The following is a 16,679-nucleotide window of genomic DNA, read 5'->3' on the forward strand; positions in this document are numbered from 1 at the left end:
AATACCCTCCCCCTCACCACCCCAGGCTCCTCCTTTCCACCATCCAGTTGCCACTCCATCATGCACTGCTGCTGCTGCTCACAGTGTGGCTTCAGTTGCCAGAGACTGCAGCCGTGTGTTTGTGACTTGTGTGTGTGTGTGTGTGTGTGTGTGTGTGTGTGTGTGTCAGTCACCTATTTTTGACAAAGGTCTTGTTGGCTGAAAGCTTATTCGTGACAGTTCTTTTCGTTGTGCCTATCTGTGACTCAGCCTCTCTGCTATATGGTAAGTAGCAACTTTCCTTTTCATAACACAGATAAAAAATACTGCTGCATGAAGGACACAACAATACATACCATAAAAAAGAAGCTAAACACCATTAAAATAATATAAAATTACCTTCAAGCAATCTTAAAAATAATGAGGCATATGGGAGAAGACAGCCTGGGCAGTGCTGATGTAAGGCTCTTTGGATGCAGAGTATGTATGAGTATAACAAATAATAAGTAAAAATATTAGTATAAGGAACAAGAAAGTGGCAATGGATTCCACATATATGCTTTTCTAATTTTAAATTAACAAAGCAATTATTTAATAAACACAGTAGATTATATGAATTACATATCTAACTAATTGTTATCCTCAACTGATACTTACTTGTTATCAATAACAAAGTTGTCTCTAGCACCAGCAGCAATAAAATATCTCAATAAGCTGTCCTGCCCATCAGGATCAGTTGCAGTTACTTTAGAAACCAGAGTGCCTGGCGTAGCATTTTCCTTAACAACTGCTGCATAGCTGGCGGGTGCATTTTCACCAATATTGTGGTGGCCAATGAAAACTGGTCGCTGATTCCCAGGCACTCCCACTCTCACTGCTACGTGAACATCACTATGCTTTGGGGGATCTCCTGTTGAGGGATTGATAACAGTTGTATTAATATAATTTCAGTTCGCAAATAGAAGTGATAAATAAAAGTTTTTTAGACATACATGCCATAGAAAGAAGTAGAAGGAACTTTAGGATTCCTCTGTATCAATGCTATATATCAGGCTGTTCCAACACTGCCGTATGGTACATGAGCACCTGTACCCACTGCTTAGCATGCTCACAGGCAGGGGCTGGTAGTGCAGGCTACCAAACAGATGATCCAATTGCCTGTTCTGCTTGTGTGTAACCTTCTTGCCCAACCCTGGTTGCCTGCATTCGGCCACTGGAGTACGATCACGATTGTCCAGCTGTAAGACTGCCAAGTCGGGTGTTTGCTCACTGCTGCTCACACTTGCCCATACCCCTCCCCCCCTCCTCCCCCACTGTCCCCCCCCCCCCCCCCCCCCCCCCCCGCTGCTCCCATGTGGGCATGTGGCCTGGAACAGCCTATTACACATTAACAGTAATGTCCTACCACCTTCCTCGATACTTCCCATATACCAGACCATCATAAATACTAAGGAATTTTCTAATGCCACTTTTCTTAATTTTAAGCACACTGCAATAAACAGTGACAACATGCTTGTTATTAAGTTCAAAATTAATTATATATGTTCTTAAACATGAATCAGTAGCTAAAATGTAATCTCTATCTTATCTGTAAACATCTTCATACAGCATTGACCTCAGCCCAGAATTAGAAAAAGGATGAGTTCAGCACATGGAATGAAAATTCATTAACAACAAAAATTCAGATCACTGAAAACATATTCTAACTATTTACAATACTTATTTATAAAGAACATTTTTCATTTTGGTATCCGGGGTGTATAAGTACAAAGTTATTCAGTTTCCTATTTGAGAGCACACTATGTACAGTTGACCACGAGAGAAGCAGGAGTCTTTGAGGTCGATTTAGCAATATTCAAAAGTTCATCTTTGCACTTTAATTGTAAAACTGTAGGCAGATTTGACAGGAAATTGCAGTCTTTTAAATTGGAATGGCAGTTCAGTAGAGATCAGTGGTATTCTGGGAATAAATACCATGTGTCCTTTGTACTTTCCAGTGAAAAGTTTGGCTTTGATGATGTTATTCGATAGCTGTTTGATGATAAGCCTTATTCCATTATATAGTTTTAGTGAGTTGAGATTTTTGAGTAGTATAGTCCGAGATACAATTTTAAGTCAAAGGCAGTGTAATGGCATTGCTTGTACTTGCCAAGAGATGCAGTTTTTCATTTGAATGTGCACTGATCTCATCTGCTGGTGTTGACTTGGGAATAGCTGGAAGTGTTTGTCGAAAATCTCCTGATGGTATGAGTAGAGTTCCTCCCATCACTACAGAGTTTCCTCGCAAACCTTATAATGATCCATCCATAGCTTTGAGTGATTTCTTTCATGTACCATTGTGCATTCGTCCAAGGAAATATCCATAAGTGCAGCTGCAATGCTGGATGATGCTACCGCAGGTGTGATCTATTGTTTAGTATGTATTTCCACCAGCAATTGATTTATTAGAATCATTTTCCATTGCCACCTAGTGTGTTGTAATTGATCTGTTCCATGATAAAGTTGTAAATTTGCTTTTGATTGTCACTGAGGAGTGGTTTGTTGTGAGCAATGTATTAGAAGTAGTTAGTTGATGCTGATCTTTTTTCCTTTGTAATTTTGAAGTTAAGTACACTGATAGCATCTTTTTGTGGTGCTTACATCCCAAGTTGTACTAAGGCATGATTGTTTGTTCCTAAACATTTACCTTCTAGGCAAATGAGCATTTCATTGAAGATGTCATCACTGAATTTGATGGTCAGTTCAGGATGAGCTTCTCAGATTTAGAACAGTACGTCAACATTCATACTCTCTTTGAAGGAGTCCCACAACTGCTTCGGCTTCAATGGGTTACATTTTGTTACAATTATGGGGAATAAGTCTCACAAATGTACAGCCGAGGCTGTGAGTGAGGCTTCTTGTAGTGTTAATTCCCAGTGGCTGTCATTTTCCAGTAGTTCTAAACAATGGCATGCTTCTCTGAACATCTTGCACAGGTAATTGCCAACAGCCTTGAGATCTGTGAAACTTCTTGGACCCTGTACTTTGAGTAGCAACATCTGGAGACAGAAACATTCAGAATTGTTAGGATGTACGGTGTATACACAGCCCAGTGCACCACTTTTCATGCTCCCTGGATGATCTTCTACTGGAATTCCTGCTTTTGTTGTTAAAAGATTTTTCTTGTTATGTTTGACATGTAACAGGCAGGGATGTTGATTTATAGTAATGTTTTTGCGAATCGATCCATTTGGCGCAGCTGGTAAAAAGCTGTATGTTGTGTTCTGAGGTGGTTTGCTTGCAATTTTTCTGGTGATCACGAAGTGAACTCTCTGCCCATTCTCCAAATGTACTGCTAGATGTTCCACGGATAGTTTGCATTTTTGTATGGGAAAACTGAAAATCCGGCACACTGCTTCGTTAATCTTTATGTTCCTTTCCAATTGGTACATGAGGATCTCGTTGTTTCTGTTTTCTTGTTCACTGTCTTTGGAAATTTGAAGTACAGCCATGTCACTGCTTTTTTTCACATGCTTATGACCATTGTAAAAGAACTGGTTATAGAGAGATAAATGTATTACCCGATCTTGGATCATATGAAGTGAATGATACAGCAGAGAAGTCAAAAACCAAAAATCTACTACTACTAAGCTATGTGAAAATGTTTAAATGTCAATGTTTGTAAATACTTAATATAATTATGATGATGATTATAGTCTTCTCAAAAAAGATAGACAGTTAATTGTATTTTATTTATAAAATATGTGTGCCAAAGATTATTTTGCATAAATAGATCGATGTATTATAGTAATTTCTTTGCTACATGTTGTTAGAGAAAAATATTTGTTTTCTGTTTCTTTGTGTGTCCCCCCTCCGTCTTTTTTTGAGCAGTTGTTTGTACGAGTTTGAAATGTGAGGATGGAGAATGAGTTATTTGTGTTTTACTGATTTGTATTGTGAAGTAAATGACTGAAAATATGTGTGTAATTCTGCAGAAGGTCCACCAGATTTCATGTTGTTATTGACATAGTAACCCAATCATCCTCTAGACAATTATAGAAAGATGAACCACGGAAAGGAAAAGAACAACAAGGCATCAACATACAACATCAAAGAGCAACAGAAAAGATGATATTTTTATTATTAACATAACTGGTTATCGAAATTCGACTCTCCCTGTCACTAGCTGCAGAGTGTTACTATCTCAGTGTGGCAGGTGCTGTGAAAATGTGACCAGCTGCCCAAATTACTAACTTGCTCCAAACAACACTAAGTTCAACACTGGGCAACAAGAGGGTGGGGATGGTCAGAATATGATTGCATTGTCCAGGATTTTCTGAAACTGAAATGTAAATTCAACAGAATCCTGGTGTTTCTCTACCAAATTTTCTCGCATTTCAAAATGGGCAGATGTTATGCATTTTTCTAATTATGATGTGTTTATGTTTGTTATATTATTTTGTTGGGTCATAGTTTAAAGCTTCATTTATTAAGTTTTACTATGTACTTGTTCTTGTCTGCACTTCTCGTAGGGTGGTATTTTTATGGGTTGCTTGAGTTTGAAGTCTTATTCTAAGATTGTATCACAAAAAATTCTGGAAAGTTGTGGAATGATCTGGAATGTTCTGAAAAATACTTCAATGTTCTGGAATATTCTAGATATTTCTAGAGGGTAAAACTTCCAAGCCCTTATATCTTCAAAAGCACACCTTCAGGTAAAAACGGAAATCTTATTCATGGATGAGGGTTGGAGGACTACCACACAATATTACTCCCTTGATCCTATGGGGCTCATTTCTGAGTTTTAGTGGCAGCACATTGTACAATTACTTTTATAACATATACCAATTAAACTACATAATTAAATGTTTCAATACTCAAATTCACTTGGGAAAACTATATAGTAATGCTACAGAATTTCTGGCCATTACATGACTTCAGGATGCAATATTATTAGTACTGCCATAGACATATAAAAGTACATAAAACTATTCTTGTTTTCAAAACAATTTGTTATATCCTTGGGAAAGGGCGAAGAAAATATTGGTGAAGTCTAAAAACAAAGGATAAATACTTCCGACCCGAGGATGAAGTGCCAAAAGAATTTTTTCCCAAGAAAATTAGACTTAAAATTTTAAGATATTCAACAAGGAACCTAAAAATAGCCCACTTTCATATTTAGATATGCTACATGTGTCACAAAACTCAAATTATATCAAATACAGAAACTATAAAATAGTCTTTTCTTGCATATTTTTTGTAAACAAAACAGAAAAACAAGGGTGATACCTATTAAACTCTTCCCATAAATCATCTGCACTTATTATTTCTTTTCCTTTAAAGGCAAGTTAAGAGATGTGCAAGTATTCTTATTGGGTTTGTCTGTTACAGTTTATCATTTAAATATGGGCAGGAAAGTTTCAGCAGAACGTAAGTAATTTAGTAATAAGGAAGACAACTCAAGGATTAAGAGAAGCACTTAATCCTGACAGGAACATTAAAAAGATAGAAAAGTTTGCTAGGTTTTGGATGAATCATTTAATAGGCTAGAGTACACATACATTTGCATGTGTTGGTGATGTGGAGGGGTGCAGGGCAGAGGAAGGGGGAACTGTTGGGTAGAGGGCACACTGCAGCAGGATAGCACACCCTATACCTAACAGTTTCCTCTTCCTCTGTCCTGCACTCCCCTCAATTCATTCCTCTATTTCATCACCATCGTGCATTACACAAACTGAGCAGCTCCAGGGCCCATGTGTCACATTCCTATCCCTTACACCTGCCGCCCTTCCTCCCTCTCAGTTACCTATCCTGCACCCCTAAGCCATCAGCCACTGTTCCTGAACCCTCTCTCTCTCTTCCACTCCCACTTCTTTCTCTACTCACCTCACAACATACAACCTCTCAACCCAACCTGTCAATCTGCAGTCTCAACATTGTGTATTCAGCCAGCACAATGTAGTTCTGTGTGTGTGTGTGTGTGTGTGTGTGTGTGTGTGTGTGTGTGTGTGTTCTCTAACAGCTTATGAAAGGATTCATCCAAAAGCTAGGAAAGTTATCATTATTTCTTGTGTTCCCATCGATGAGTCAGCACTTCTACTATTCAATCTATTCAATTAGTTGCCTCCTTTATTCCTAAATTGTTTGCTATTTAACATTTCACTGTCATCAAACAGAGCTTTAGATTAGTTATATAAGGCTGTAAAAATAAATTTGCTACAAATCTGGTAATAGAACCGTCACTACTTTCGTGAACTGCCTTGTGTAGCATGCCAAAACAAAGTCAACATGCAAGACCAGTCGGAAGATTAGTCCTTCAAAATACAAGGCCATTACATCTCAACCAGTGGGTCTTGAGCTGAATGCACACACCTAACACATACTTACAGCTTCAAACAAGATCAAAGCTCAATTACTTTTGATGTAATAATTTTTAGCTTTTTATCAATTCATCTGTGGACAATATGCATTACATGAATGTTGTCATACCACTTTTCATAGTAATACATCACAGGGACATTTCATCCTCCCATTTAAGCATCTAATAAAATTTACAGCTGCCTTGCATAAGACATTTTTACCACAATTCATTTCAAAAGAAAAAAATTCACTTATGAAAACTATAAAATTACATTCAAAGGCAGAGGTAAGTACTGCTTATAGATACATTCTAAAATGGAGAAATTAATCCTAACTTTCAGAACTACTGGTTCCTTCAACAGCGAGGAAAGAGGGATAGGTTCAGGAAAGGAGTCCATTTGCTGTGAAGGGGAGGAGACATAAGATGAAAAGGATGGGGTGCAGAAGGAGGAGGGGGGGCGAAGTGTAAGGTATATGGTCAGACAAAGTTGGAGGTCAAAGACAGTATGTTGGTCAGCACTGTGCCAGCTTTAATCCATAGGCTGAAGATGTAATGTCTGGTAGTCATAGGACCAGACAGAAGCCATCAATTGATTCTAAAAAATTCCACTCATATTTATGATGTCACTGTCCATCAGCAACACAGATGTGGTCTCAACTGGATACCAGAGCTTCAGTACCCCTAAATATTGCTGGTGGAACATAATGCCACACCAGCTCACCAGCTCCAGAACCAATTAAATGTCATCCGGAAACACACATTAATTAGCCTATTGCTTTATGCTTTGAAAGGCCATGTATCAATCAATATTACCAACAAATATGTTTGTAGATCTATAAGATTTTTTGTAGTGTTGCCACCATTAACAAACAAAATTTTTGGTCTGGATGCCTTTGCTGATTTTGGATTCCAAATACGAGATTCAATTAACATGCCAATATGTACTGATATATAACATATAATCTGCACATGTAATAAATATTATAAAAAGGAAAGTTGCTACTCACCATATAGTGGAGACACTGAGTCACAGATAGGCACACCGAAAAGACTGTCACAATATAAGCTTTCACCCATCAAGGCCTTTGTCAAAAGTAGACCACAGACAGACAGACAGACACACACACACACACACACACACACACACACACACACACACACACACCAGTGGCCAGTGTGGCTTCAGCTATGAGAGTGAGATATGTTTGGTGGTGGTGGTGGTGGTGGTGGTGGTGGTGGTGGTTAGTGTTTAACGTCCCGTCGACAATGAGGTCATTAGGGACGGGGTGCAAGCTCGGGTTAGGGAAGGATTGGGAAGTAAATCGGCTGTGTCCTTTCAAAGGAACCATCCTGGCATTTGCCTGAAACGATTTAGGGAAATCACGGAAAACCTAAATCAGGATGGCTGGAGACGGGATTGAACCGTCGTCCTCCCGAATGCGAGTCCAGTGTGTAACCACTGCGCCACCTCGCTCGGTGGAGATATGTTTGCATGTGTGGGTGTATGTGTATGTTGTCTATTTTTGACAAAGGCCTTGATGGCTGAGAGCTTATATTGCGGCAGTCTTTTTGTTGTGCCTTTCTGCAACTCAGCATCTCAGCTATATGGTGAGTAGCAACTTGCCTTTTCATAGTATTGAATATTGTTACATAATATAAAAATAGACGTGTGTGTGTGTGTGTGTGTGTGTGTGTGTGTGTGTGTGTGTGTGTGTCTGTCTGTGTGTATGTTAAACATGTCACCTCCTAAACCACTGGACCAATAGGAACCAAATGTGGTATACATATCCCTTACTGACAGGCAACAATCACTGTTGGCGTAACAACCATCTACCTATCATAGTTCAAAAGATATGCTGCCATAAACAATTAGATGCATGAAATACTGCTGCATCATGCATGAAGTTTTAATACTTTTATTCTTTACTACTAAGACACTCCTACAATTGGATCACCTTTAGGCAATCTTTCTGACACCTAGCAAAAACAACAGCCATCTATAGAGCTATGAAGAGGCATTCCTATAGAGACGTTTACAACATTACGCATATTTCTTTTGTATGACTGTTTCATAATTTCAAAGATGTTTTGATGAGTACACAGAAGTGAAATTTTTTCAATATTACACAATGAAGACAGTTCACTTTTTATTTCCGTTTCTAACAGAGAATTTCAAAATCAGTAACTGGTCAATGCTGAGTTTCTCAGCTAGTAGTAATATATAACATGATCTCATATAATGACTTATGCATTTATTTGAATCTAATCTGGGTTGAGCACAAAACTTTGAAGTGCACATATCATTAACACATAATAATTCCCCTCATTTCTGCCAGGCTACACCCTTGCCTTTTGTTGTGAAGGAAGCAGTTAAATTGGAACTCAGTCACATAGTTTAGAGACACCAGATGTTGTGACAATAGTAACATCTGGCCAGTGTAACACAAGTGAAGAGAAGACTTGGCGCCGGCCGCGGTGGTCTAGCGGTTCTAGGCGCGCAGTCCGAAACCGCACGACTGCTACGGTCGCAGGTTCGAATCCTGCCTCGGGCATGGATGTGTGTGATGTCCTTAGGTTAGTTAGGTTTAAGTAGTTCTAAGTTCTAGGGGACTGATGACCACAGTAGTTAAGTCCCATAGTGCTCAGAGCCATTTTTTTAGAAGACTTGGCCAGAGTAGTGACAGACAGGTGGTGGGAAGACTGTAGAAGATACAAAACTTATGTTTCAAGTAGCAGCTCCTGCAGTGGTGGAAAACTGCACACAATAATTTGTAACAGATGTTTAACAGCCTTACAGTTAGTGGGCTCAAATACAATTTAAGTAAGGGTACTTCTTCCTGAGAAAGTATTCAATATCTCATCCATGTACTGAACAGAAATGGTCTCAAACGCATGTCAACACATGTAGAGGAGATTAATAATATCCCTGTGCTAAATGATTTTAAGAAGCTATAGTTGTTCTTGAGCAAGATAGATTACCATAGAAAATTTATATCAAATGGTCTTATTACCATAATTGCTCTCTAGCCCAGGCTCATACATACAGCAGTACCACAGCGTGGCCTGAGCAGACTGTAGACTGTGATACCAGGAGTAGCCAAGAAGTATTCATGGACTGGAATATTAGCACAAAATTAGTAAAACATAAGTATAAAATCTGCACTGACAGTGAAGTTGGGGACTTCATGATTTGGACTGGCTTCTATTCTATGTCTCTACCTCAATTTCCTTCAAAATACAATGATCTTGAGTCAGACCCATTTAGTCCTTCACTAATTAACTGACCAGCTGCTTGGAAAACACACTGCCAGAAAAAAATTTGTACACCCTTTAAGAGGCTTCCAATTAGCCCAAGATTTATTGTTGCAACATTGCATGTGGATTACATGAAATGACTACAATGACAGTGCAATAGCATGAATGATTTTGAGGTACCAGGTATCAGATCAAGCTGAAACACCCACATTAGTAAGTAGTGTAGCCTCCTCGGGTGGCAATGCGGGCACTGATTCTGGCATCTAGTCAATCATACAGATGGTGAATACCAACCTGAGATATGTTATGCCATGCCTGCTTGACCTTTTCAGGTAATTCTGTAAGAGTTGTTGGCTGATGAGCCATACAAGTCACTTCTCATCCCATCAAACCCCACACATGCTCAACTGGAGACAAGTTTGAAGTTTGTGCTGGTCTGGGAAGTTGCTCCACATCTTGCAGAGCATATTGCATTCCATGGGAGGTGTATGGATGAGTATTACCCTGTTGGAACAATACATCACCTTCCTGCTGCAAGAACAACAAAAGAATGGGCCTAAATACATTCGGCATGTACCGAGTGCTAGTTAGCCTTCCCTTGAGAAATGCCAAAGGTGAATGAGATTGTAGTTTATTAGACCCCAGGACTTAAAGCCTGGGGTGGGGGCAATGTGTCTTGGATGAATGCACTTTACCAGACAGCACTCACAAGGTCTGCATTGTGTGTGAAAATGATCATAATTTGCGGGTGGGCAGAATCAGCTTTAATCACTGAAGGCCACAGGGCACCATTCCATCTTCCAAGGGATCCTCCAATGGCTCCAGTCAAGCCATGCACATAGATGCTGTGGTATGACTGGAAGACAGGCTAGAAGTGTGTGTGCTGATAGTCACACTACTCATAACCAGTTCACAACAGTTAGCATTGACACATCTGGGCTCAAAAGCTGTTCTGTTATGGTAGCTGTATGATCTGTCACTGCTGCCCTTGCAATACAATGATCCTGTTGGGCATTTTTGCTGTATGGACAGCCATAATCTCCTCTATAGGTGTGAAAACGTTGATGTGACCACTGATACTAGCAACATTGCACAACTGATGCAGCACATATAACTTGTGTGTCAATTCTCTGGAAGGACCATCTGTCACTCATAAGGGCACAATTTGACCCCTTCAGACTTTCTGTATGGGCTGCAAAAAGCACGAGTGGGTCTGCGGGGCATGATTGCCTGCTAGCTTCACACATTTGCACCACACTGAGCCTTCTGGCTGTGAGCATTTTCTATTAAAAGGTAGGCACAGTTGGCACTATGGTAGCTATGTCATCACACTATCTGTTGGCAGATGACATTGAAATCATTATCAGTACATCTACTGCCTCCCAGATGGCATATGCTGTCGCTGGATCAAAATTGACATCATTTTTCCAGGTGTATTAACTTTTTTTTCGGCAGTGTATTTAACATCCCTGACAAAGGTCATGGGAAAACAAGGCCAAAGTACAACAAAGATTAAAAAACGAAAATGAAGAACACACCCACTCACTTATAGTTGATTCATGTGTGGCACAAAGACACAAAATATAGCCCAGAACCTTAACTAGCTTTCAAGCTACTGTTTTTTCTAATGTAAATTCTCTCCTCTTCACCCACCCCCACCCCACCCCTCCCCCCTGTTACACACAGGCAAACGCAAATGTGCGGGCATGACACACACACAAACTTCACTGCTGCTTTGTGTGTGTGTGTGTGTGTGTGTGTGTGTGTGTGTTTGTTTGTTTGGGGGGGGGGGGGGGGGGGGGAGTGCTTCAGAGAGTAAATAACATCTGTTGCTTTCTTCCTGGGATTTCCAATATTGAAGGTGATACATACATTACTAGTTCATTTCCCTCACAGTCTTTCAGAGTGTTCAAAAAAACTATGATGTTATTTTGAAGCACATATAGCATCTCTATATTTTTCAGCGTATTTTAAAATGTGAGACACTTTATAATGAACATACATTCACTAGAACCTATGCCACTCTTTCAAAAATAATTATAGAAAGTATGAAGCATGTACATTTACAGAGAAACTGTGTCTTACCAGCATCTGTAGCTCGTACAGTGAATTCATATTGACCAAGCTGAGTGTCTGCAGCCCTAGCTGGAGTGTTTAGTTTCACTTCTCCACTCACTGGTTCTACAAAAAGAACACCTTCTGCATTTGGTGATACCAAACTATAAAAAATTTTTCCTCCGCCTTGAGTAGGACCATCCACATCAGTTGCCTGAAAGCAGACACATATCACAATTATTTCAATAGAAAGTCAACTATTGCGTAAGTAATGATATCCCTTATCATCTAAAATACAGCTCTCCAATTTTCCTGTTAGGTAATACTTATACAAATGTTCACTTGTGGCCGCAAAAGATGATGCTCAGTCATTCCATCTGTTCACCATATTAAATACATACTAGCATTGCAAGAAAGTCTTAAGGCATGTGGAACACATTACGAAATGTAACATTGCAGAAGCACAGTTGCAGTAACTACTGTATGCTTGACTTACTAGGTCTCACCAATAAATGCAGTTCTGCTCATACAAGCAAGGACTTAAAAGTAATGATAACCCTTTCCTGTGAGTGAAGGACTGGTAGTGTTGCAGTGTTCCACTACGTGTCTCTGTAACACTTTGTTTGGAATCATTTGATGTACCACCAACTGTGGGGAAATGTCTTGTTGGAGTGTTTGGTTTCATAAACGCTACTTAACATATACAGCAGTATTGGAGCTGATGACATGAGAGAGAAATGAGCTGTCACCAGGTTGTTTGCTGCTTGGAAAATCAGCAGCACAAACTTTATGGTTATGGCCCAGAACAGGTCTCAAACAATAAGTGAGCCAGTGAAAGACTGTTTCATCATGTGTGTGTGAGTTCATCGTCTTGTGGTCTGTACCCTATCTACTGTGTGTCATCTCTCGCCCCCCCCCCCCCCTCCCCCCGTTCACCAATAGTGGCTCATGATACCCATTGTTACCATTAAAAAAATGTATCATTAAGGGTATCATTATCTACATCTCAAAAATAAGTTGACAATATACGTAAAGGAAAACATTACACTGATGAGACAAAACTTTATGACCAGTGCCCACTGTGAGAGTGAATCCTGCTTGGTGGCACTGCAGTTAAGTACATTTGTGGGGTAGAGATGAAGGGGGAATTATTCTAGCAATGATATAGACTGCAAATTGGGAAATCTGCTGACATAAGCTAATTTGACAAAGAACAGGTTGTTATGCCCAGCGTCCGGGAACAAGCACCTCTTAAATAACAAAGTTGGTCAGCTGTTCATGTGCTACTAGGAGAGTGAAACCCTGAATAGATGACAAATGTTGGACTTCCACATCTCATCATACAGAATATGGAGCTCAGGCACTTACTCACTCTGTAAAGCTGGACAGGCGGCAGTCTCTGGCAAATCCGATGACAGAATACAATGCTGGTGCAGCTACAAGTACTTCAGAGTACATCATTCAGCACACATTGCTGAACATGGGGCTCCACAGCAGATGAGCCATGTGCATTACAATGCTAACCCAATGACATAATCAGTTCTGATTGCAGTGGATAAAGCATCATCAAGAGTGCCATGGCTCAATGGAAATATGTCACCTAGCTGCACGAATCACATTTCTTGTTACATTACATTGACGTTCACTCCTGAATGTACCATCATCCAGAGAACAGTTACTCAAAACATTCAGCATGCCACAGATACAACCTGTCTGTGACAGAGTTGTGCTTTGGGGACAATCACCTGGCCTTCCAAGAGACCTGTGGTACCACACTCTAAGACGAAAAAAATACGCACGATGAAGGAATTATTCAAATGGAACAGAAATCGTAGATGTGATGTACGTACAGAAAAACAATTGATTACTATTTAAGAAAAATTGAACGGTTTGTTCTAGAGAAAGAGCCTCATAAATTGAGCAAGCCAATAACGCATTGGTCCACTTCCGGGCTTTATGCAAGTTGTTATTTGGCTTGGAATTCATTGATTGAGTTTTTGGATGTTCTCCTGAGGGATTTCCTGCCAAAGTCTGCCCCTCTGGCATGTTGGATAGTCAAAATCCTGATGAGGTTGGAGGATCCTGCCCATAATTCTCCAAACCTTCTCAATTGGGGAGCGATTCTCTTGCCGTGTATGGGTGGGTGTTATCTTACTGAAATGTGAACCCACAATGGCTTGCCGTGAAGTGCAACAAAACAGGGCATAAAGTATTGTTGATGTACTGCTGTGCTGTAAACCAAAGGGCTTCTGCTATAAAATGAAATGGCACCCCAGACACACTCCATGTTGTTGGGAGTATGCCGGGCAATGATCAGGCTGGAATCCCACCACTGTCTGGTGCACCTTTGGACAAGTCCTTGGTGGTCATTGGGGCTCAGTTCAAATTGGGACTCATCACTGACAACAATTCTACTCCTGTCAATGAGATTCCAGGCAGAAGATATGTTTGGAGCCATCAAGGGCAGTGGTGGAGTACCAAACATTACTGTCACCCACCATACAGCCTGACAGCCATGAGCTATGGTCTGTGATGCCATTTCTTTTCATGATATGTATGACCCCTTTGACTATCATCAGCAGCACCCTTACACCACAGTGGTACATTGATAATAGTCTAAGCCCTGATTTGTTGCCCTTTATGGCAGGCCATCCTGGGTTTACATTTCAGCAAGATAATGCCTGCCTGCACAGCACAGGAGTTTCTACTGCTTGTCCTCATGTTTACCAAACCCTACCATGGTCATAACAATCACCAGATATCTCCCAACTGAGAACATTTGAGAGAAAATCTTGAGATTCTGATGATCTAACATGCCAATTGGACAGAATTTGGTATGATATCCCTCAGATGGGTATCCAACAACTCTTATCATTCATTGCCAAGCTGAATAACTGCACCAAGGCTACAGGTGGACCAGTGCATTATTGACTTGCTTAACTTGTGATGCTCTTTCTCTTGAACAAATCATCCAGTTTTTCTGAAACTGTAATCATTTGTTCATCTGTATATGTTTTTTAAGTGAACTCATGTTGATATCTTGGCAACCAAATTTGCCTCATTTGAATCCAATGGAACACATATAAGCTACTATCAGGTGCCAACTCCACACTCACAAATATATATGTATATGGGGGGCATTTCTGCAGAGTGTTTACACATTGATAGTACTCACGTGAATGAAAAACTGAGGCTCAAAACTGGTTGCTCCTTCCCTTACAGTTCGGCTATATTCCTGCTGTTCAAAAACTGGAGCATTGTCATTTACATCTTCTACATCTACAAACAAGTTCACAGCAGACACACGGCCTCCCCCATCAACTGCTTCCAATGTCAGTGAGTATGATTTTTGTTTTTCAAAATCTAAACCTGAAAAAAGATATTAGTATTTGTAGGATCTGTGCAGGAACTGTTTTTCTTCCAAATTTGAATCAATCAATACATTAAATAACTCTGCCTGTGCTTAAAGATAAAATTATAAAGTCAGCAAAACAAAGACAGAGAGAAAATAAAGAGCCTACAGTTATGGCACATAAACACTTTACAGTGAATGAGCAAAGAAAGCATTTCTAATTTTGATATTAAGATCATGCTATGGCCCCAGTAAATTATTCTTAGTAGTCTTGAAAACTAAAGTCTCATTATGTATTATGTACATCATATCATATCTTGCATGAACTGAAGAAAAACAAGCAGACTGCATCACAGCTGCAAACATAATGAAAATGAATTAAGAGTAAACAGGATACATCTAGGACAGGTTATAGTTTCTTCAGAGAGTAGAAATAGGAAATCATGTTACTGATTTAATTTGTTTTCAAAAGCTTCTTAATTTGTACTGTTTACAAGAGACAGTTCTATTACATTCAATAATAATGAAAGTATCAAAGATGGTAGCCACAATATCCTTTGACATCTTCCCTGCTTAACTCTTGGCATGTTCCATTTTCTCCAAATCTGTCCTATCTCATTTGGAAATTCCAGAAACCTCAAATAAAGTAACAAAAATTTGTGAATGTTGCAGATTTGTGTCCATTTCTCTGTCTGATGCCCTCTGACAAGCAGATTTAATGTTGTGTCACTTTATTTTAATTTAATTTGCAGATTTGTTTCAATCTAGTACATCTTTAGGAGAAAGAAAGTTGTTAAACTTTAAAAACTAAGAAAAAGTGAAATTAAGTTAATGGAATTTCACAAGGACTTCTACTGGAACATTGGACCACACTACAATCCTTCACAAAGTCAAAAACTCTGAATATTCATACAAATTTTAGTGAATTACAGCATGGAGCTGCATTATTTAAGTTATTATTAAAGCTTTCATTTTGAAGTATGGAACATACTACACCACAGATAACAGGTGGTAATTAATTTTTAACTGCTTTAAAGTATGTTTAGTGAGCAGGACAGGCCAGATGCTAATCACTGTAGTGAAAGTTGCGTTGACAATTATGTTGATGGGAATCATGAATTGTGTTAATATTTACAGTGAACTACTGGTACACATTTGCCCAATTTTCATGAACTACACAGTCAGGATTATACTGAAAATTGTAACTTGAACAATACAAGTATTACAAAAAGACTTGCCTTGAGAAGTGTTGGAAAGAAATACACCTCCTCCAACTGGATCTGTGGTAAATGCCTCTGATCCAAAGCCACGAATGGCATACATTATTTTTCCAAACTCTCCACTGTCCTTGTCCACTGCTGTTATATTAGCTATTTTCATTCCAGGCAAAACATCTTCTGGAACTCTTAATCTGTAAGATGATTGTGGAAAGACTGGAGCATTGTCATTGGCATCCACTAGATTCACTGTTACTTGAGAACTTGCTACCTCTTCTTCACTCTGCATGAAAAGATACATATAGTGAAACATAAAATCATAAAGAACAGAGAAAATTTATTGATGCTAAATATGAAATTAAATTTTACTAGTGTTCAACAATGGAAAATCCACAAATTTTTGTTACTTTATTTGGACTGTAACAATATTACGAAAAGAATAGTTGCTACTCACCATATAATGGAGATGCTGAATCGCAGA

The 16,679-nt window shown here is 39.3% G+C and overlaps 1 protein-coding gene across 1 annotated transcript in view; it reads right to left on the reverse strand.

Annotated features, from left to right (window-relative positions):
• The window catches only part of LOC124544672 (cadherin-23), a 401,035-nt gene that overhangs the window by 102,714 nt on the left and 281,642 nt on the right, over positions 1 to 16,679 (reverse strand). Inside the window, exons 9-12 of the mRNA XM_047123296.1 lie at positions 16,220 to 16,481; positions 14,805 to 14,998; positions 11,660 to 11,843; positions 637 to 889 (exon numbers count right to left, since the gene is read on the reverse strand). Of these exons, the coding sequence (XP_046979252.1) occupies positions 637 to 889; positions 11,660 to 11,843; positions 14,805 to 14,998; positions 16,220 to 16,481 (893 nt within the window). The remainder of the gene's footprint in view (positions 1 to 636; positions 890 to 11,659; positions 11,844 to 14,804; positions 14,999 to 16,219; positions 16,482 to 16,679) is intronic.

Source organism: Schistocerca americana, chromosome 8 (assembly GCF_021461395.2).
Source record: "Schistocerca americana isolate TAMUIC-IGC-003095 chromosome 8, iqSchAmer2.1, whole genome shotgun sequence".
NCBI lineage: Eukaryota > Metazoa > Arthropoda > Insecta > Orthoptera > Acrididae > Schistocerca > Schistocerca americana.